The sequence below is a fragment of the Dendropsophus ebraccatus genome, chromosome 1 (genome assembly GCF_027789765.1).
Source record: "Dendropsophus ebraccatus isolate aDenEbr1 chromosome 1, aDenEbr1.pat, whole genome shotgun sequence".
NCBI classification, from domain to species: domain Eukaryota; kingdom Metazoa; phylum Chordata; class Amphibia; order Anura; family Hylidae; genus Dendropsophus; species Dendropsophus ebraccatus.
The window spans coordinates 28,068,971-28,091,052 of record NC_091454.1 but is presented as its reverse complement, the minus strand read 5'-3'; the positions used below and the strand labels follow the sequence as shown (position 1 = coordinate 28,091,052).

Genomic DNA, 22,082 nt, shown 5'->3' with positions numbered 1-22,082 from the left:
CACTCTCCAAGGCCTTTACGCCTTGAAGGTGCTGGCCTGCCCTGCCGCTAGCGTGTTGTCAGAGCGGGTCTTCAGTGCAGCTGGTGCCATCATCACTGATAAGCGCACTCGCCTGTCAACTGACAGCGCTGACAGGCTGACCTTTATAAAAATGAACAAAGCCTGGATTTCACCTGAATTCAGCTGTCCACCCGGGGAAAGCAGCTCAACATAAAGATTCTTGGTATCTCCTCTCCTCTTCCTTCAATTCTCAGCCAACTGCCAAGTCTTCTTCCGCCATGCAAGGTCTGGCCTAATTATTGGGAGGCTCAATTGCTTCCTCACTTACTTCTAATGGTTCTCTGTGTCCTCACTGCCATGCTCTGACATCACACTACGTCTGTGGAGGAGCGGGACTGGTTGCCGGGGGCCCGCCGATCGCGCCCCCACCAACCAGCCAGCTGTTTGTTTTTTTTTGGTCTAGCCGTGGCCGGGTCCTCACCAGCCCCCCCCCCCCCCCAGTCGAGAGGCATCAGGTGTACCCTTGATGTTGACGGACAGCTGGCCTAGCCAGTTAGCTGTCAGCACCCGGGTTCATGTCCACTAAATATGGACTCCAATTTTTGGGTTCACTTGCTTCCTCACTCACTTTTAATGGTTCTCTGTGTGCTCAATGCCATGCAGTGTCTAGCCTAATTTTTGGGAGGCTCACAAGCTTCCTCGCTCACTTGTAATGGTTCTATGTGTGCTCTATGCCATGCAGTGTCTGCCCTAAGTTTTAAGAAGCTCACTTCCTTCCTCACTCACTGTTAATGCTTCTCTGTGTGCTCAATGCCATGCAGTGTGTAGCCTAATTTTTGGAGGCTCACTAGCTTCCTCACTCACTTTTAATGGTTCTATGTGTGCTCAATGCCATGCAGTGTCTAGCCTAATTTTTGGGAGGCTCACTAGCTTCCTCACTCACTTTTAATGGTTCTCTGTGTGCTCACTGCCATGCTGTGTCTGCTATACATTTTGGAAGGCTCACTTGCTTCCTCACTCACTTTTAATGGTTCTCTGTGTGCTCACTGCCATGCTAGGTCTGTTATAATTTTGGAAGGCTGACTGGCTACCGCTTCTACCTTGTTCACTCTGTCCTCACCGCCATGCTATGTCAGGCTGAATTTTTGGCTGGTTCATGATAAGCTACCTCTGTTTTAATGGTTCCCTGTGTTCTCACTGCCATGCTGTGTCAGGCTGAGTTTTTGGGTGGTCCATATGCCTACCTCTGCTTTAACCGGGCTGTTGCACAGAATTAGGCATAATGGTGCCATTAGGCAGCCTCAGAAGCATGCATACATGCTGCCCCCGCTGTTTCCTGTCCATTTCCGTTGTGTTTCTATCAATTTCTGAGGTTGACAGGTTTTCACACGACCTTCCCTTTACCGAATTTGAGTCTCCTGCAAAAATGCTCCAGTCTCCCATTGACTATAATGGGGTTCGTTACTCGAAACGAGCACTCGAGTGTCAGGAGATATTCGTTCCGGGTAACGAGCACCCGAGCATTTTAGTACTCGCTTATCACTAATATATATATATATATATATATATATATATATATATATATATATATATATAATCATATACAACATATCAACTATATATGAGGGACCCTAATTGACTTCTTCCACTATTGTGTATGGGAGTCGCCACTTGATTTCTCAGACTCCATAAGTCACGTTCCAGGCTCAGGAAATGTGCATTTTATGAAGTATAGTTTCTTCATAAAGGAAAGAAGGTCAGTCATATTGCAGCGTCAGTAATATCTAGTTGGCCGTCAAGTATATTCTTCACCGCACTGTACAGAATCTCTGCCAGCAATGCCTTGCTGATATCAAAGGGAACTTACAGGAAGTTGTGTGTCCATAGGAAGTGCTAGGTGGTTGGGAGTGTACAGACATCACTCACCAGAGATCACTTACAGAACATGTAGCCAGTCTACATTAATGGTCTTCCTGAACATCAAGATAGAGGACTGCGTGTTAGATGACTTCCAGTACAAGATGGAATTTTATTCTTTTATTGAACACAGTTCATATAAGGCATTGACATATAAAAAAGTACAAAAAAATGGAAAAATCTATTAAACACTGATAAATAACATAAATTATTAAAAAGAATGTTATGAGTCAAACGTATGTGCTCTGTCTGGCATGCTGACTGGTGTTTAATGATGAATTCTGTTCAACAGAAAGAATTCAATGGCAGGGCTGGAAAGCCATTGGCTTTGGTGGATGACTTGGTGGGGTTAGCACTAAGAGCTATAACATTGAATGGTGACATATGGTAATGATGACCTGATATGGTGCATCTAGATCAGTAATGCCCAACTGGGGGCCTGGGGTTGACATGCACCCTAATGTGTTGCCCCCTGACCTGATACAGTGGAGCTTCTTTTCCTAGGATATGGTCTGCCATGAGTGCTCCTGAATAGTTTTTAGCGGAGTTGGCAAATTGTTTGGATTTGGCAACATTCTCCAAACCTGAATACTCTGCATTTGGCTCCCAGCATCTGGAGAAGTTAGATGACGTCCTAGGGTATCATTGAAATCATAGACACAGTTGTAGGTTGTATCCAGGTTTTCTTGGCAGCACTAAAGCAGCATCTAACTTCTCCAGGGAGTCAAAATGTTCAGGTTTAGAGAACGTTGCCGAACCCAAACATTTCAGCTACTCTGCTCAACTATTCCTGAACACTGCGCTCCCTGCCCAACTATAGAAACAGCTATAGCTATATCTTTTCAATTGTAGTTGACCCCCAATGTCAGGTTGACCACCACTGATCTATGTAGTGAAAATAAATGTAAAATGAACATGAAAAATTATTTTTTTAAATAAAGTAAGAATATAACTAAACCTTGTTCTAGTTGCTTTCTATACAGTACTGCTATTCTGACAAATAACTGGGATAAATTGTTTAAGTGATATACAGTATACGAATCCAGGTTACAAAATACAGTAGAAAGTAGTCCTAAGTAGAACCTGTCATCATGTTCATTTTGCATGAACCATAGATGATCGCAGTGCTCCCTGGTGGCCCTGATTCATAGAGCTCTCCCTATACCCAAACAGGGAGCAACCTGTCAATCATAGCTGGTGGGAGAGGTAAAAGTCATGTGGACCTCCCTGATGACCCATGGTTGAGGCAGCATGAAAGAGAAAATAAGTTCCCTTTAAGGTGACCATACATGTTAGATGAATTTGGGCTTATCCTGCCAAACATTGAATGCATATGGGGGGTGATGACATTCCAATGATGGAAGAGGTGTCTGGAGGCTACCCCTGTCTCCACTGAGGACCCACTCCAACTTGGCCAAGCCAAGCTTGTATGTATATAGGGCAATCGGCAGGGATAGCTGTCAGTTGAGTTAAATAGAGTATATGGCCGCCAGCCTTGGAAAAGGTAACTAGCATGGTCTAGATTGTCAAATTAGTTCAATCTCGTTCATTCAGCCTTTCAGCTTCAGTAACTTGGAGTCAGAGAGAACATTTGAAGACCTTTGGATAGTATATACACAATATATGCAATTCTTCTACAACTACCTTCAACCTACAGCAAGAATAAGAAGCTTTTTGCCAACCAAATGTCCGTAACATCAATTATTGTATCCAGTGAACATTGACCAAAGTAATAACATGTGCATTTTTGTCTTTGGTAGCACCAATATTCCTATATGTCCTATTGTCACCGTATGATCATGTTATATACTACAGTCATGCATACTGAGAAAGTCCACGGTTCCTACCACTTATTGACCATACTGTAAAAGTCACCAAAAATCCATATTTTATCAATGCATGCAAGCAAGTGTTGCCATATGCCCTCCCACCTCTATATCTACAATTCTCCTATTCAGTCAATAAGGTTTCGGAGAGTTATTCCTAAGTGCCATATGAATACACAGGTAGATGAATGGCTGAGACTAGAACCACTTGTCCAATCATTGGTGTTAACCCTCAGTTAACAGTCTGTTTGCTAATTCTTAGGACTGTCGCTTCTATTACCGTCCATTCCTATGTTCTTGCTGCAGGCAGACAGTCTCATAAGCACCTCCGAAGTTGCATCTCCATGAGATTCGGCTTTCTGATTCAGGAGCATCTCAAATAGAGAACTCATTTCGGAAAGGAAGGTGCTGGCCAGTCTATTCTCTTGAGACCCATCGGAAGCTTTGCCGAATGTTAGGAAGGTTCTAAGATCTTCTTTATCTGATGCAGTTATTGCGGGCTCCTGAGTGATCGGAGGATTTGGAGTAAAGATGTTCTCCTTGTAGTTGTTGGCTAAAGGCAAGGAAAGACGGGCAAACCACCCTGGATCCAGATCACTCAACCGATCGTTCTCTGTACCTGACATAAAGACCAAAAATAGAATTTAGAGCATAGAATAGAGCAACTGATATCTCCCCTATACATTACATCCAGTGTCGGACTGGCCCACCAGAGCGTGGAAGGACCCTCCGGTGGGCCCCCAGCTTTATAACCTGCACTAACACTGACTGACGTTGTTTCTTACTGGTTCTTCATTGGTGGGCCCCCAGGATCATTTCCTCTGGTGGGCCCCAGATACCCCAGTCCGACACTGATCCCACCCACATTAGTGAGATATGAGATCTACCTGATTATAAGAGTGTAGTTTGCCATAGAGGACTTAAGACTCTTACCATATGGCATTTTGGTTAGCGAGATAAACTACGTAGTTTGTAAGGCTGAAGAAAGATATACATCAATTCAGTTCAATCTATTGCGCTATAGTGTTGATCCAGAAGAAAGCAAGAACTTGGTCACTTCAAATTACTATCCCTACTATCCCTCAAAGGTTGTAGGTCAAAGGTTGAATTATTATAACTCACCTATACATGGCCCAAAAAGAGCCTCCAGATTGTCCTCTACCATTTGTTGGGTAGAAAAATCTCCACCAGGTTCAGAGTCCAAGTCACCAGCTTCACTTTCACCGTGTCCGCTGTCCTTTGTACTCTGTGAGTCCACTTCTTGACCTGTACATCTGAATGAGATAATAGATTGACCATCAATCATTTATTAAACTACTGAATAGAGGTGAGCAAACCTTGAGCACGCTTGGGTTCGAACTTTCTGCATTTCATTACCGGTGGCTAAAGAAGTAAGATGTATCCCTGGCTGCCTGGAAAACATGGATACAGTCATAGGCCATAGGCCGTATCCATGTTTTCAGGAACTCCATGGGACTGCATTCAGCGGAGCCTTGGGACAGAGCTACTTGACGGCAGTAGCAGGAAGTGGGGAAGGTAAGTACAGTAAATTTACATAACTTTTTTTGTTGTTTACCACTTTCCCGAGTCTACTATTGTTTACCACCTGGGTCTCCAAACTGCAGCCCTCCAGCTGTTGCAGTACTACATTTCCTATCATGCCTGGACAGCCAAATCCAAAGCTTTAGCTGTCTGGGCATGATGGGAATTGTGATTTTGCAACAGTTGGAGGGCCGCAGTTTGGAGACCCATGGTTTACCACCTCCCTGAGCCTACTATTGCCCCTAAAGCCTAAAGAAAGTCACATTAGTTTGAAAATATTGCGAGTTTAGTCAACTAAAATTTGTGAAATGTGCTGTTCTACTGTGTTATACTAAACCATTATAAGTCAAACTAAGGATAAATGTTCCCACTACACGGCCTTTCAAGGTGCCTTCAAATATTTTTATAGCTCTGTGGAAACGTAGCTATTATCTAAAGGAGCGCAGCTTCCTCGGAAGACAAGAATGACTGCGGATGTCACTATCTACTAATTGGAAGCAAGTCTCTCCATCTATCCAGCCATTCCTTTTGTCGTGTTACCTGCCAGGTTTGGACGAGTACTTGTTCCCTCTGTGAAGAGTCTTGGGATGAACTTGTCCTTGGTGGAGCAGGGAAAGGAGTTGAGAAATTTGCTGCAAAGAGAAAACAAAATGGAAAGTGTTTAGTGTTGCGACAATAAAATGAGGTGATACATATTGGTTGTCCCAACTTGGAGGAATCCGTCATCATGTCCATACATTTATATTCAGATACAATGAGAAACGTGTAACAATATAAACTGCACTTGTCCAATTTAACCATCTGACGCTAATAAAATGACTGGTCCTGAAGTTGTCCTCATTTATAAAAGCCAGGCCTAATTCACACGTCTGTTGTTCTGTCCGCAATTGCGGACAGAACATAAAACCAATGTTATTCAATGGCCCCGTTCACACGTCCGTAAGTGTATACAGGGCCGCGATCTGTGGCGCAAAAAATCTGGACATGTTGTAATGCGGACCGTTTTTTGCAGCACAGATCACTAGGGTAATGAAGTGAAAACACAGAGCACTACGGATGCACATTCGTAGTGCAGGCCGCGGCCCCGAGTCCGCAGTCGCAGACTGCACTGCAGGTGTGTGAATGAGGCCTCAGTCTTGGCTATTCAATAGAATAAAGTCACAAGAGCCTAGATCAAAGTCCAGGCATTTGAGCTCAATGCAATAATTAATTCACTAGAAGACTCGCAGTCCCTGTAGGAGCATAGGACATGGAAATTCTTCTAAATGCTATGAAGCTATGGGACACCCTGGGGTCAGCTATGAGGCTATGGGACACCCTGGGGTCAGCTATGAGGCTATGGGACACCCTGTGATCTGCTATGAGGCTATGGGACACCCTGTGATCAGCTATGAGGCTATGGGACACCCTGGGGTCAGTTATGAGGCTATGGGACACCCTGGGGTCAGCTATGAGGCTATGGGACACCCTGGGGTCAGCTATGAGGCTATGGGACACCCTGGGGTCAGCTATGAGGCTATGGGACACCCTGGGGTCAGCTATGAAGCTATGGGACACCCTGGGGTCAGCTATGAGGCTATGGGACACCCTGGGGTCAGCTATGAGGCTATGGGACACCCTGTGGTCAGCTATGAGGCTATGGGACACCCTGGGGTCAGCTATGAGGCTATGGGACACCCTGGGGTCAGCTATGAGGCTATGGGACACCCTGGGGTCAGCTATGAGGCTATGGGACACCCTGGGGTCAGCTATGAGGCTATGGGACACCCTGGGGTCAGCTATGAGGCTATGGGACACCCTGTGGTCAGCTATGAGGCTATGGGACACCCTGTGATCAGCTATGAGGCTATGGGACATCCTGGGATCAGCTATGAGGCTATGGGACACCCTGTGATCAGCTATGAGGCTATGGGACACCCTGTGATCAGCTATGAGGCTATGGGACACCCTGGGGTCAGCTATGAGGCTATGGGACACCCTGGGGTCAGCTATGAGGCTATGGGACACCCTGGGGTCAGCTATGAGGCTATGGGACACCCTGGGGTCAGCTATGAGGCTATGGGACACCCTGGGGTCAGCTATGAAGCTATGGGACACCCTGTGATCTGCTATGAGGCTATGGGACACCCTGGAGTCAGCTATGAAACTATGGGACATCCTATGATCAGCTATAATGCTATGGGACACCCTGTGATCAGTTATTAAGCTGGGGGGTGCCCTGTGATCAGTTATGAAACTATGGGAGACCCTGTGATCAGTTGGTTATGGGGCGCTCTGTGATCAGCTATGAGGCTATGGGACGCCCTGTGATCAGCTATGAAGCTATGGGACGCGCTGTGATCAGCTATGAAGCTATGGGATACCCTCTGCTATGAAGCTATGGGACACCCTGGGATCAGCTATGAGGCTATGGGATACCCTCTGCTATGAAGCTATGGGACACCCTGGGATCAGCTATGAGGCTATGGGATACCTTGTGATCAGCTTATTTTCAAGGAATCTTTTAAGAATAAGGCAATGTCAGGGTTTTCATAAACTCACTTTTTGTACATTTAAAGACTTTAAGGCATAAGGCATGTATCCGGATAATATAGTGTTTGTCAGGTAGGAACATATAAGCTCAGTGGAACATATTGCATTTAATAGGTTTAGCTTGGTGGAATCCAGAAACAGATAAAGCACCTGGACGGCGAAGGATGTAGGGAAGGATGTAGACCTGCGCCAATTAATACAAGCCTTTCCACCAGATGTTCCCCTTACTCACTAGCCAATGAAAACTAGATGGCTATTTACATTGTGCAGATGATAACCATAAGCTAAGCATTAGTAAAGGGAAGGCCAATCCATTAGTAAAAGGAAGTCTTCCTGGAGGAAAACACATCTCTACCGTAGGAAGGAGATAAATGCTGCACAAATAAAATACAATAGGAATCACAGTGCTGTATATGAAATGAGCTGTTAGAACTATGAATGCAGCTGTGGAGAATAATACGTGTAACTCAGCATCAATACAAGATGACTAATGTAGTACAGGGCCGGGGTATAGTGAGGATCATATGTCCCTGGTCTCCACCAACCACTGTCCATGCCCAAGATGGTCTACATGTCTCCTCTTACAGTTGTTTAGCAATATTGTCAGTTAGAAAAGTGGAGGAATAGCAGCAATGCATGCAAGCAAAGTTCAAGTAAGTGATTTGTCAGTGGACAACTATACTGTATGTCCCCTCTCCTCCATGAGACTGCAATAGGGGTCAAGTGGGGTCTAACATTGTATGTAGATTGCATCTATGTAAAACTATACAATGGTGTTCAAAGTTGAATGTACACATTAAAATCTGTGTTACTTTTTCACTGGACATTGTCTATTGTTTGCCAAGATTTCCTGTTAATTGTTCTGCAAAACTTTAAAGAACTTGGTCAAACCGCAGATGTAAATATCCATGGATATAGAAGGGTAGTAACATTATGCTATGAGGCCTCGTTCACAAGCTGTATATTTTCAATAAATAACATCCATTGTTGCAAATTGCAAAACCAGCCGCTTGAAAAGGTGAATTCACATTGTTTTCTATGGAATTCCGGCTGGAGTGTGTACACTCTGTATACACTGCAGCGGGCATTACTCGTGGCCGCACAGAAAACTAACATGTCTATTTCGTGCGTCCGCTATTTATTGAATAGCGGTGGCACAAAATTGACTGTGCAGACAATGTAAAGTGCGGCTCCAGCCGGACTTTACATTGTCTGCTATGGTTCTGAAGTCAGATGCGTTACCGTTGCGCCACGAGGTCACCTCTACATTGTCTGCTATGGTTAATTGGAACGCGGCCTGGAATGTGACCTAAAGGTAAAGTAACCTGTCATGGCCATTATACAATGTACAGAGCCAAGGCCTCCAACTCACTGCCACTGTCACTGACCACTAATCACATTCCCAGGAACGGCCATTTATCACTAAGACCCAGAAAACCCCTTTAAGGAATGACAGCCAATAAAATGTGAAGAAAAAAAATTAAAATCCTTGGTAATATATTAGTCTAGAAGAAAATAGAAATGATGTTGAAAAATATTGGGGGGGGGGGGGGGGGTATCAAAGAGGTGTAAAGTAGAACTAGCTCAGTTGCCCCTAGCAACCAATCAGATTCTACCTTTCATTTTCCAAGGAATCTGTCAAGAATGAAAAGTGAAATCTGATTCTACTGTATTTTACACTATGTTTGATAAATCTCCCCCAATATCTGTTCTTGTATGTAGTCTGTTCCTTATATTGCATTCACTTGAATAAGCCATAAGAGAGTCATTACCAGATACAGTCTATGGATAAGAGTGGCGCTGTTTCATTAGTAAAAAAAAAAAGTTTTCTAAACCATAAACAGTCCATGTAAATCTCCAATGTTGTCGGTAAATTGTTACTCCCCTCTGATTCAGTACTAGATGGCGTCACAACCTTTGTTGCTTCTTATCTGTACAGAACAGCTTGGGTGTGGGGAAAACATCATCTTAAGGTCTTAGTTTATGGCTCTTACTCATACTGACATCTTATCTCCAAAGCTGCATATAGAAACTGACTCAGAGCCTTGTAGACCATTGACAGGGGTCTTCATAAAACCTATTCACATCATTCCTGGTTATTGTGCCTCCTTCCTTATTTTTAGGCTTTTGTTAGTCACCATTTGCCACCATAAACTCACATGTTAAATGTTAATCTAGTGAACGTAGGGTCACTTAAAGGGTCAGTCTCATAAAAACGACCCCTTTTAATACATTTTGTTAGTACATATGAATATCACAGAGAGGGGTCCCCAGCTTAGCGTTCCCCTCTATTAGACATAGTAGAACTCTGCTCAGGCAACCATAACCACCGCAGGCCTGACCACAGCTTCTCCAGGGTAAAAGAGGTTTTACCTCTTTGACTTTTACATTGATGGCTTATCCTCAGGGTGGGCCATTACCTGGCCGACACCTGGCACCCCCACCAAGCTATTTAGCAGAGGGTTTGCTTCAACATATAAAGAATAAACAGGGGTGAAAGTACTTAGCTCCATTCATTGTCTTAAGGTGGCACCAAGATACTGCAGTACTGCTCCAAGTCCCCTTCTGGGACTTTGATGGCTTATCATTAGGATAGGCCATCAAAGTCGGATTGGCATGGTACTGATATCCAGTAGATGGCTATATTCATTGTATAGATATGGCGCCAAGTACAGCTTACCCCACCACTGTGGAGAGCACCAGACTTTGCAGTCTGTTATGGTGCCCCCTGCTGCCACCTCTGTCCATTCTATGGGGATTTTCTACTGCTCTGGACAGTTCCTGACATGGACAGAGGTGGCAGCAGAGAGCACTGTGTCAAACTGGAAAGAATACACCACTTCCTGCAGGACATATAGAAGTTGATAAGTACTGGAAAACTTGAGTTTTCTAATAGAAGTCATTTATAAATCTATATAACTTTCTGACACTAGTTGATTTAGAAACAACGTGTGTATCTCTCGATAGATAGATAGATAGATAGATAGATAGATAGATAGATAGATAGATAGATAGACGGATAGATTGATAGATAGATAGATAGATAGATAGAATATTATATTACAGTATACACTGTAGGAGCATATTCTCACCTGTACATGTGGGGATTGCATTGTGAGTTCGACTGCTTCTTTCTCTGCCAGTGCCACCATAGACAAACGTACCAGGCTTCTGATTATTTGTTCCTTAGAAGATTGCTCCATGTTCTTTTGACGTCTGAGAGTTGGGGATGTGGCTGGTGAAAATTCCCCTCCATTGAATATCATGGGTTCTGATGCATTCATATCATCGTATTTCCTGATTTGGGGACTTCCTGGATTTTTTAGTATTTTATTGCTTGCGGGAAGGGTTCCATGTGGGTCTTGGAGGTTCTCTCTCGAGCAACTCCTCTGTCTTTGGTACTGTAAAGTCCGGCATACAGAGGGAGGCAAGGAGAAGGATTGCTCTAAGTCTGTAGTGTCTTCTTTAAGTGTATCATGGTTATGCTGATTTCTTAATGTTCGGTAAAGAGTGGGTGTTAGATGAAAAGGAGTATGGAGGGTCTCATCATCTACATTTTTTTCATTTTCATCTGAGACAGGAAATGTCTTGGCTTCTTCTATCGGCGTGACTGGTTGTTGCTGTTGCCTACCTCGGAGTACAGGGACCACATGGATATCTGTCTTTTGGATTTGCCTTTGGGGTCTTCTTGGTTGCTTTCTATAAGCTGATTCTTCTTCCCTACAGTTGTAAGCTCTGTTGTCCTTCCTGTCCACTCGACAAAAGGACATTACAAGGGCCAGAACTAGAAGACATATGGCCAACAGGACAGCCAGACATATAACAATCACCATGGATAGGCTTAGCTTTCCATTGGATTCACTTGCAGAATTTTTCAGATGGTCCAAGTGGCTGCTAAACATAACATGAAGAAGAGCTTTTGCCTCCAGTTGAGGTGTTCCACTATCTCTAACCGTGACTTCCAAGTCAAATGCGTTTCCAATAAGGCTACTAGCATTGCTTGCATTTAGGTATATATGTCCAAGATGTTCATCCATAATAAACAAGCCTTGGCGTTTACCAGAGAGGTGGTAGAGAAGTTTAGCATTGTCCTCCGAGTCTGCATCGGTAGCTACCACTTGATATAGTGGGTGTATGTTGAGTTTAGCAGTCTCCGATAGTATCTCATCTGATGTATACCCAAATGCTTCTGAATTAGCAACCTCCATAGCCGAAAGAAAATATCCTGTCTCGGCATTGACTAGGACAGTAATGCTAGCCCGACCTCTCTTGAGTTTTGGCTGCACGATCAGAGGACTATTATCATTTTTGTCTTTCACAAGTACATGTACTGAAGTATTGCTGCTAAGCCTAGGGTCACCATTATCTGCTGCTTGGACTAAGAACTTAATTTCTTTAATTTCCTCATAGTCAATAGACTTAAGTACCACAATGTCACCTGTTCTGGAATGAATGGAAACTAACTCAGATACTGGTATTTTATTGTTGACAGACTCAGCAATACTGTAGGTGACTTCAGCGTTCTCTCCGAGATCAATGTCATGGGCATTTAGAGTAAGGAGGTGAGTTAGAGGAGCACAGTTCTCATCAAGGAAGACATCATAGCTTAGCCTCTCAAAAACTGGAGGGTTGTCATTTGCATCACTAACACGAATTTTTAAGAATTTTGTAGCAGAAAAGGAAGGCTCACCTTGATCCTTAGCTTGGATGGTCAACTCATACTCATCCCGTTTCTCTCTGTCTAGTATGGTGTTGGTTATTAAGATATAGCTGTTGCCATTAGTTTTCTCCAGCCGAAAATGTTCATGGTCCTGAATCAGCTGGCAGTGTACCTGTCCGTTCATACCGGAATCTGGATCATTGAGCATTATTAGAGCTACAAAACTGCCCAGCGGGACGGCCTCAGATACCACAATCTCCGAAGAATCTTTGGAAGCCCAATTGACTTTGATATCAGGTGCATTATCATTAATATCTAGGACCTTGATGACCACCTTGCAATGGGTAGGGATAGGGTTAGGTCCCAAATCCTTTGCCTGCACATCTAGTTCATAAGAACTTCTTTGTTCATGATCCAGGGACTTCCTCAGAACTACTCCACCAGACTTTGGGTCAATAGAAAACATACTGAGAACATGATGAGAATTATGTTTACTGAAGGAGAACTCTATTTCACCATTCTGACCTTGATCTGGGTCGGTAGCGGTAAGATTTATAAGAAGCGTACCAGGTGATGTATCTTCTGAGACTTCGAGAATAACCGAGCTTTCCCCAAAAGTTGGGCTGTTGTCATTAGAATCCAAGACATTAATCCTGACTTGGACTGTCCCAGATTTTTGTGGGTTTCCCCCATCCAACGCAGTTAGGACTAGGTTGAAAGAAGATTGTTGTTCTCTATCCAGTTCTTTTACCACCACCAGTTCTGGATGTTTATTGCCATCTGAACCAGAAGTCATGTTTAAAGTAAAGTGGTCATTGGGTGACAGAGTATATAGCTTTACACCATTGCTGCCACTGTCCGGGTCCCAGGCTCTGTCAAGAGGAATCCTAGTACGCAGGGAAGCACTTTCTGAAATTTCCAAGTCCAGTTCCGGTTTAGGGAATATTGGTTCATTGTCATTGATATCCAAAACCTCAATCTCCACATGTACTAATGACAAGACCTTGGTAGCCAGGACATTGAAAGACAAAATGCAATGGCCATGGACGTGACAAAGCTGTTCTCTATCCAGATGTCCTGTGGTGGTTAGTGATCCACTTTTAGAGTCCACTTGCACTGGAAAAGAGTTAGTCTCCTGTATGATCTGGTATTCTTCATTTACATCCTTTATCCATCCAGGTACATCAGATATGTGTCCAATAAGTGTGCCAATGGGTACTTCCTCTTTGACGCGAAACCTCACCATTAAAGAAGATGAGTTCTTGCAATGACTTTTATGGTAAGCGCAAATTAGAAGAAAAATATAGATGTAAAGGACGACCTTAAGAATCCCATCCATGGTTCCACGCAACAAGTAAAAAAAGAAATTCTTATCAAAAAGTGTGAGACCCTCAAGGTCTTCCTTATCTTCTTACATTGGTATTGTTGCTGCTGTAGATTGCAGGTAACCTGTGGTACAGACTAGGTCTGTAGTCTCCGGTGGGGCTCCTGGCATTCACACAATTCAGTGTGGTCAGTCAAAAGGTTGTGCATGATGTAGGGAAGAATAGTAAAGCAAATTTACTCGGGGAGGGGAAATGTGACAGAAAGTTATGACTTACTTGTTTTCCCAGGGAACGCGGCCGTCCTCCTACAGGAAGAGTGATGAGGAAGGAACTATAAGTCGGCTAATAGACAATAGTCCATTAACCCCTCGCTGTCCATGTTTAACTTCAAAACGCAACGAAACAATTCATTTCCTGATGCCATTCTATATAATTGTTAGATATTTTCATTAATAAGCCAGATTCTCAGGGTCGTGTAACACGAACCATATTGGGAATGATTTAGTGATAGTGATAAGAGCTGTGGGAGTCCAGTTACCATCAGATAATCCTCTATTCAGAAACAGATTCCCCCAAGAGAAAAAAAACTTAGAGACAGATAAGAAGATGGAGGAGTAAGATATAACAATACTCAGCTGGCAAGTCAGTAAGCTCTTCTGGGGGAGACTCAATTTACTGATAAAGGAATAATGGTCAAAAGAGATAGAAAAAAGGGAAGAATTTTACAGTGGGATATGAGAATTAACACTTTGTGGCACTTTATCCTCTAATAGAAGAGTATTCAAGAAGTCTTATGTTAAAGTGAATATACCATCAGGTACAATCCTTTAAGTTTTTTACATGAATGGATCGGCACCGACACGGGATGCCAGTGCCATGGTCCTTTTTTTTTAAACCGAAGCCCGATTCCAATACTTGGCGCCAGTCTATTCCTGGCCACCGACCTGGCATGAAGCACTAGGGGCGGGCCCGACGACGAGTGTGACGAAACCCCCTCCCCTCTGTGATGCGGCTCCATTAGAATCAATAGAGCCACGTCACAGAGGGGATAACCCAAGTAAAGTAACAGCATTCCACAAAGGCGGAAGTAGATGGAAAAAAAGGAAAACTTTATTTCAGCATGGCACACATAGACGTTTCAACTTTAATGGTCTTTTTTAAGCATAGGGGATATCATCACACTGGGGGCTGGCGGGTCTACCCCCAGTGCTTCATGCAAGGCCGGTGAGCCTAAAAAGACCAGCGCCATGCACAGGAACCAGGCGCAGTTTTAAAAAAAACGATTGCGGCACTAGCAGCATTCATGTAAAAAATTTAAACTGATGTACCTGATGGTACATTCGCTTTAAATGGGTGTTACGGGGCTGTAAAGAAAAATATATAATGCCGGGGCCCTTGTAATAGAAAACAAAAAAACAACCTATACCCACCTTTCCCGCTGCTATACCCTATTGGTGTTCATTGTGTTTCCATCATGGTGTCATCCATTTTATTAAATGTAAAAGGACAGCACTTTTTTTCATCCATGATTCTTAACCCAACCTGGATACTGCTGTGATCAAGGCCTAAAGGTCGGTCTTAAGATCCCTTTACACGGACAGATAAATCGCACAAGCAATTGTTTAGCCATCGTAAAGTGGTGATCTAGCCTTCTAAGCGATCGATGTTTAGATGAAGAGATAAATTGTGTAAATATCTCATTGGGGGATTGTTATCCTGATCTTTTTTGCTTGGATCGACTGTTTAGACAAACCAATTTGCAAAATATCAGCGAATGTTGAAAGAATATGATTAAAGGGGTTGGCCACTTAAAGCAAAATAGTTAGTATACAATAAAATAATAAGTGTACTTACTGTATATACTGACAGCAGTTCCCTGTGTGCCTTACTGAGCTAAAGTTAGACTCACCTCCTCCCGGCTTTAATGTCCTGATCTGTGGCGAGTCTGTCCATAAGATGGCTGACATGGAGAAGCATGTGACCATGCCCCCCCCCCCCCCCGATGTTCACCACTGAGCCTGTATTTGCCAGTGGAGAACACTGGGGGCGGGGCATGGTCACATGCTTCTCCATGTCGGCCATCTTACAGACAGAATCATCACAGAGCAGGACAGCAGAGCCTGGAGGAGGGGAGCCTGATATTAGCTCTATGAGGTATACAGGAAGCTGTTGTTAGTTTATACAGTGAATACACTTACTAATACTGTACACTGAACTATTTTACTATAAAGTGGCCAATCCCTTTAACGATTTATTGCTCGTCGTTTGATCGGTGGCTAAATTTACAGGGGCAGATAATGGCTAAGTTTCAGTCATTGTTGCAATTTTTTACTTGTGATTATCGCTCCTTTTAAAAGGGCCATAGGCCTACTGATTTTGATGGGACCTGCCTACTCTGTAATATGGAGGCCCCCTCTGTATGAAGGCCTCACAACTCTCCTGTCAGAGACAATGTCCAGGAGGAAAAGGGTCAGACATGTTGGTTTCAACTGCCTATCTTTCTTTTCCTAGGTAGATAAGCTACCACCACAGCTGTTTGGCAGCGGCTTACCTCCCCCCTCCCCTCTCCCCAGTCACAATGCATAAATGTGTGGCTGCGCTAAACGGTCATGTAAATGGGTGAGCTCAAGAAAAAGATGTTGGCTGAATTTTTGGTCAATGGCTATTTATGATGTATGAGCACAGAATACAGAAAAAAAAATCTGTATTAAATGGGTCCTGTGGTCATGTGCTTCCCCACGCTCAGCCATATTATGGACAGGATCGCTGTTCTGAGCACAACAAGGGGGCAGAGATGTAATGTAACTGATGTAATGTAACTGATGTAAAAAATTGCCAACCCCTTTAAATAAAAACACCAGGACAACAAGCCTGATCAGATGATGAATTATAAAGAAAACAAATGTCAAAGGACCTTCAGTATGTATCAAAGCTATACAGTACAAGAGACAATACAGTAATAGCATGTGTTTTGATCAAAACAAGTGGTAAATCACTAATACACATGTGTACCCTATTTATTTTTCTAATTTCCCATTTTCCCATTTTAAAATAATACTAAAATCTTGCAGTTTACATTCTTACCACTAAGCCTAAAACTAAGCTCAGACTTCCTGTTCTGTAGAGATCATTTTCCAGCAGTGTCCTCCTTATCAACACAGACAGGAGTACAGTGAGAGATGACAGAAGTATATAGATAACACAGACAGGAGTAGAGTGAGAGATGACAGCCGTATATAGATAACACAGACAGGAGTAGAGTGAGAGATGACAGCAGTACAGTCATGGCCAAAAGTTTTGAGAATGACACAAATATTATATTTTCACATGATCTGCTGCCCTCTGGTTTTTATGTGTGTTTGTCAGATGTTTTTATCACATACAGAAATATAATTGCAATCATATTATGAGTAACAAAAGCTTATACTGACAGTTAGAATGAGTTACTGCAGCAAGTCAATATTTGCAGTGTTGACCCTTCTTCTTCAGGACCTCTGCAATTCTCCCTGGCTGCTCTCAATCAACTTCTGGACCAAATCCTGACTGATAGCCGTCCATTCTTACACAATCAATGCTTGCATTTTGTCAGAATTTGTTGGTTTTTGTTTGTCCACCCGTCTCTTGACGATTGACCACAAGTTCTCAATGGGATTAAGATCTGGGGAGTTTCAAGGCCATGGACCCAAAATCTCTATGTTTTGTTCCCTGAACCATTTAGTTATCACTTTTGCTTTATGTCAAGCTGCTCCATCATGCTGGAAAAGGCATTGTTGATGGCCAAACTGCTCTTGGACGGTTGGGAGAAGTTGCTCTTGGAGGACATTCTGGTACCATTCTTTATTCATGGCTGTGTTTTTAGGCAAGACTGTGAGAGAGCCGATTCCCTTGGCTAAGAAGCAACCCCCACACATGAATGGTTTCAGGATGCTTTACAGTTGGCATGAGACAAGACTGGTGGTAGCGCTCACCTCGTCTTCTCCGAATAAGCTGTTTTCCAGATGTCCCAAACAATCGGAAAGGGGATTCAGCAGAGAAAATGACTTTACCCCAGTCCCCAGCAGTCCACTCCCTGTACCTTTTGCAGAATATCAGTCTGTCCCTGATGTTTTTTTCTGGAGTGAAGTGGCTTCTATGCTGCCCTCCTTGAGACCAGGCCTTGCTCCAAGAGTCTCCGCCTCACGGTGCATGCAGATGCACTCACACCTGCCTGCTGCTATTCCTGAGCAAGCTCTGCACTGCTGGTAGCCCGATCCCACAACTGAAACACTTTAAGGAGACGTCCTGGCGCTTGCTGGTCTTTCTTGGGCGCCCTGCAGCCTTTTTGGCAACAATGGAACCTCTCTCCTTGAAGTTCTTGATGACGCGATAGATTGTTGACTGAGGTGCAATCTTTCTAGCTGCGATACTCTTCCCTGTTAGGCCATTTTTGTGCAGTGCAATGATGACTGCACGTGTTTCATTACAGATAACCACGGTTAACAGAAGAGAAACGATGATGCCAAGCACCAGCCTCCTGGTGTGCAGTGGTGTCATTCTTACTTAATCATGACAGATTGGTCTCTAGCCCTGTCCTCATCAACACCCACACCTGTGTTAATGGAGCAATCACTGAAACAATGTTAGCTGGTCCTTTTAAGGCAGGACTGCAATGATGTTGAAATGTGTTTTGGGGGATAGAGTTCATTTTTTAGGCAAATACTGACTTTGAAATTAATTGCTGTTAAGCAGATCACTCTATAACCTTCTGGAGTATATGCAAATTGCCATTTTAAAAACTGAAGCAGTAGACTTTGTAAAAATTTATATTGGTATCATTCTCAAAACTTTTGGCCATGAATGTACATAGATAACACAGACAGGAGTATAGACAGGTGACACCCGTATATAGATAACAGAGATATACACAATAGCTACTTCTAACAACTCAGCCCCTGCCCTGCAGCATGACCTCTAAAATAGCCATAGCTCAGGCAACATGGAAGCCCCTATAATAATGTACAAAAAAATAATTTAAAAATGTACAATCAGAAAATAGAAAATTAAAAAAAGAACGTGTTTTAGTACCAGGCAATGATTGATGTTGCAGCTACAATTGTATGTAATCTTGTGGACTGCAGCTGTCACTCAACTGTTGAAATCAATCTTGCAGCATTGCAAAAAGTCCCAGTGTAGCCCTGGCTACATCCAGTAGTAATCCCAAGGGAACCCTATGTACTATAAGCACTGTATCATGTTATGGTAGGTCATCCATCAGTGTCATTACAACAAACCCCCACCCCCACCCCTGCACATATTACTGTGTAGGTATGAGCTCATGTTGATATATATCTATGATATGTTTTGCATTACTTAAAAAAAAAAGTTTGAAACAGTCTTCAGTATTTCAAGGGAAATGAACCTATCCCATGTTGGTGGTGCCACAATCTCAGGCCATGAGACCATATCATACAGGAAAACACCTGAGACCGAAATCCACTGCCATGGAGACAATATTCTTGCCAAAAGCATAAAACTCATCCAGCTGCATGAAGCTTCCTGTTGGGCTGGGTCCTAAAGCAATGAAAGTCCAAGATCAGCAAAAAAGCCAGAGAAGCCTCCCATATACCTAATGTTACCATTAACCCATCACGTGTAGTTGTACTGAAAAGTTTTAGTTTAAGGGGAAGTTTTCCATCTCTCCCAACCTTCATCAATGATGTGAATTATTATCCCCTGCAGCACAGTGCCATGCTATTTGGACAGGTCCCCTTTGGTAGTCCGCATTTCCACTGAAGTTACAACTTAGTATCCTCAAAACTCATCCTTAGTATCCTCAAAACTCAGTCTACCTACTAACAGCAATGATCTTAAGCACCTTAAAAGGGACTAACTGACAAACCAATCTCAAGCTAGAAACGGCACCTTGTGAACAAGGTCCTTGTATTGATTGTCCTGTACCTTTAAGAGACTGTTTAGTAGAGTTTACCACTTCTGCAACTACCATGGACTCCTTGTGTTTGTTTAAGTCTAGGCATGTGTTGGGTCCTAGGGAGAGCTAACTACTCTGAGCCCTGTGACAAGTGCCGCAGCAGTACAGTAACAGCATAGCTCCTGCAATAACACCTGCAGCCCCTGGCCTACCACACATACACTTTGTACTGAAGGCTGAACCTACTACCAGCGACAGGTTTGGTCGACTTAAGTATAAAGTGTACCTCAAAGCGACCGCTTTGTCCTTCGAGAGATAATCCACCACAGTCTGTCAGTGGCTTACTCCACCAACAACCAGGCTCTGTTGAGAACATAGGATGTTCATGTGTGCCGAACATTCATGGGCATGGGGAGATCGGGCGAGATACAGTAGATGTTCACTGAATGGACATAAAGAAAATCTGCCACTACAAGCAGTAAACTAATAGTTTCATACAACCTTGTTGGTGCTCTCTTCACCCTATACAGATGAATGTCCACATTTGCCATTGTACAGTCAGATGGTTCCTCTGAAATCAGTGGGGTTGGACAACTTTTCTTTAATGTGTACAGAGTATTTTAAAGCGAATGTACCACTACAAGCCGTAAACAAATATTTTTGTACGACCTGGTTGGAACCACTGTGCGGATTGTTATGGTGCCGTCAAACTACCGCCCGGTTCCTGAGACCTGGTTCAGTTTCTGTATATCCTAAAGAAGCTGTTTGGGGCACTAGAGGTGAGCCCAGTTTCTCCAGTCCACCTATATCTCATCCCCTGGGTGACGCATCAAGGGCTGGTCTTGAGTTTTGGAGCAGACATAGTTCAGAAGGTGCTCATCACACAAAGGAGGTGATATTGGTGCACTGGAAGCATTGGGCCTACCTCCAGTGCCCCAAACTACATTATATTAGTATATATATAGAAACCAAGCCAGATCTCGGAAGCTGGGCGTCAGTTTAAATAACTGGCGGCACCATAAGAATCCCCATAGTAGCTCCTACCAGGTCATACAAAAAAAATTGTTTACTGCTTGTAATGCTATATTCACTTTAAAACACTCTATACACATCACAGCAAAGTTGCCCAACCCCATTGATTTTAGTGGAACCAGATGACTGTCTGAAGGCAAAGCTGGACATTCATCTGTATGGGGTAAAGAGAGCAAAATAACATAAAAATATAGGTACCAGGAGCCTGACCTTACACACTGAATTCAATCATAAAATAGTATGCGGTAAGCTAAAATGAATTACCCCCTAGTGGGGGCAGCAGGAAGGCAGAATTTTATCCTTACATGTCTAAACAGGGAAGTTTATTTTGGGCCGGTCACCTTAGGTCAGGCAGTTAACAATGAAGCGTCCAGCTTCCATCTGTGATAGGATTTGGCATCTAACTGATCAGGGAAGGAATAGACTCGGTAAAAAGGTTTCCTTTCTCTTAAAACCGGTGGAAAAAAAATAAAAAAGAGGCCATACTATTATTCTACTTCTTAGGCCTGGAGGGCATTAATAAAGTAAAGGAAGTGCACACATTAAAATAAAATTAGGAGCAAGAAATTAAAGTTCATCTTCGAGCTGCACCCATTTTCTTAAGTCTAATGATTTATCTATAACCTTCTAAGTTCCTGTTTGAATTGGCTGGAAGACAATACATGGATTTTCCCTTCAGAAGTATTGTTTCTTTACGACTTCTCTTGATTGAAACACTAAAGGAGTGTCTGCAAGATAGGCTAAGTTCACACCACATTCTGCAACATCAGCATATACACCTTATCCAACATGAGTTGGGTAAGGCTCTGTTAAAACTGTGCTCGGCATATGGATCCTAAAAGTGCCTGGTGATACTATATCCTTAGGGTCACACTGACTAGATGTGTGCCTCTATATCCTTAGGGCCCCACTGACCAGATGTGTGCCACTATATCCTTAGGGCCCCACTGACTGAATGTGTGCCATTATATCCTTAGGGTTCCACTGACCATATGTTTGCCACAAAATCCTTAGAACCCCACTGACTGGATGTGCGCCACTTTATCCTTAGGGTTCCACTAACCAGATGTGTGCCATTGTATCCTTAGGGCCCCACTCAGGGCCGGCTCCAGGTTTTTGTGGGCCCTTGGTCGAGAGAGCCTCGGCGGGCCCCTTTGAATAGCAAATTATATGGCATCATTGTTAGAGGGTCTCTAGCTCTTGATTCTGTGTAGGGGATCAGCTGTGTTATATACTTATTATCCCCCCTCCTGTTTGAGTGTGTATATATCTATCTCTCGAGCACATATATACACACACTCATACAGTAGGAGGATAATAAGTATATAATACAATGCTGT

At 43.3% G+C, this 22,082-nt stretch overlaps 1 protein-coding gene across 1 annotated transcript; it reads right to left on the bottom strand.

Moving 5' to 3' along the window:
• Positions 1-2,065: 2,065 nt before the first annotated feature.
• On the bottom strand, positions 2,066-13,953 carry PCDH12 (protocadherin 12). Its single transcript, XM_069953907.1, has 4 exons — positions 10,910-13,953; positions 5,826-5,917; positions 4,866-5,017; positions 2,066-4,362 (listed from the first exon to the last, which is right to left on the bottom strand). Exons 1-4 carry the CDS (start codon positions 13,814-13,816, stop codon positions 3,995-3,997), a joined length of 3,519 nt encoding a protein of 1,172 aa, XP_069810008.1. The 5' UTR covers positions 13,817-13,953; the 3' UTR covers positions 2,066-3,994.
• Between the last annotated feature and the right edge of the window lie 8,129 nt (positions 13,954-22,082).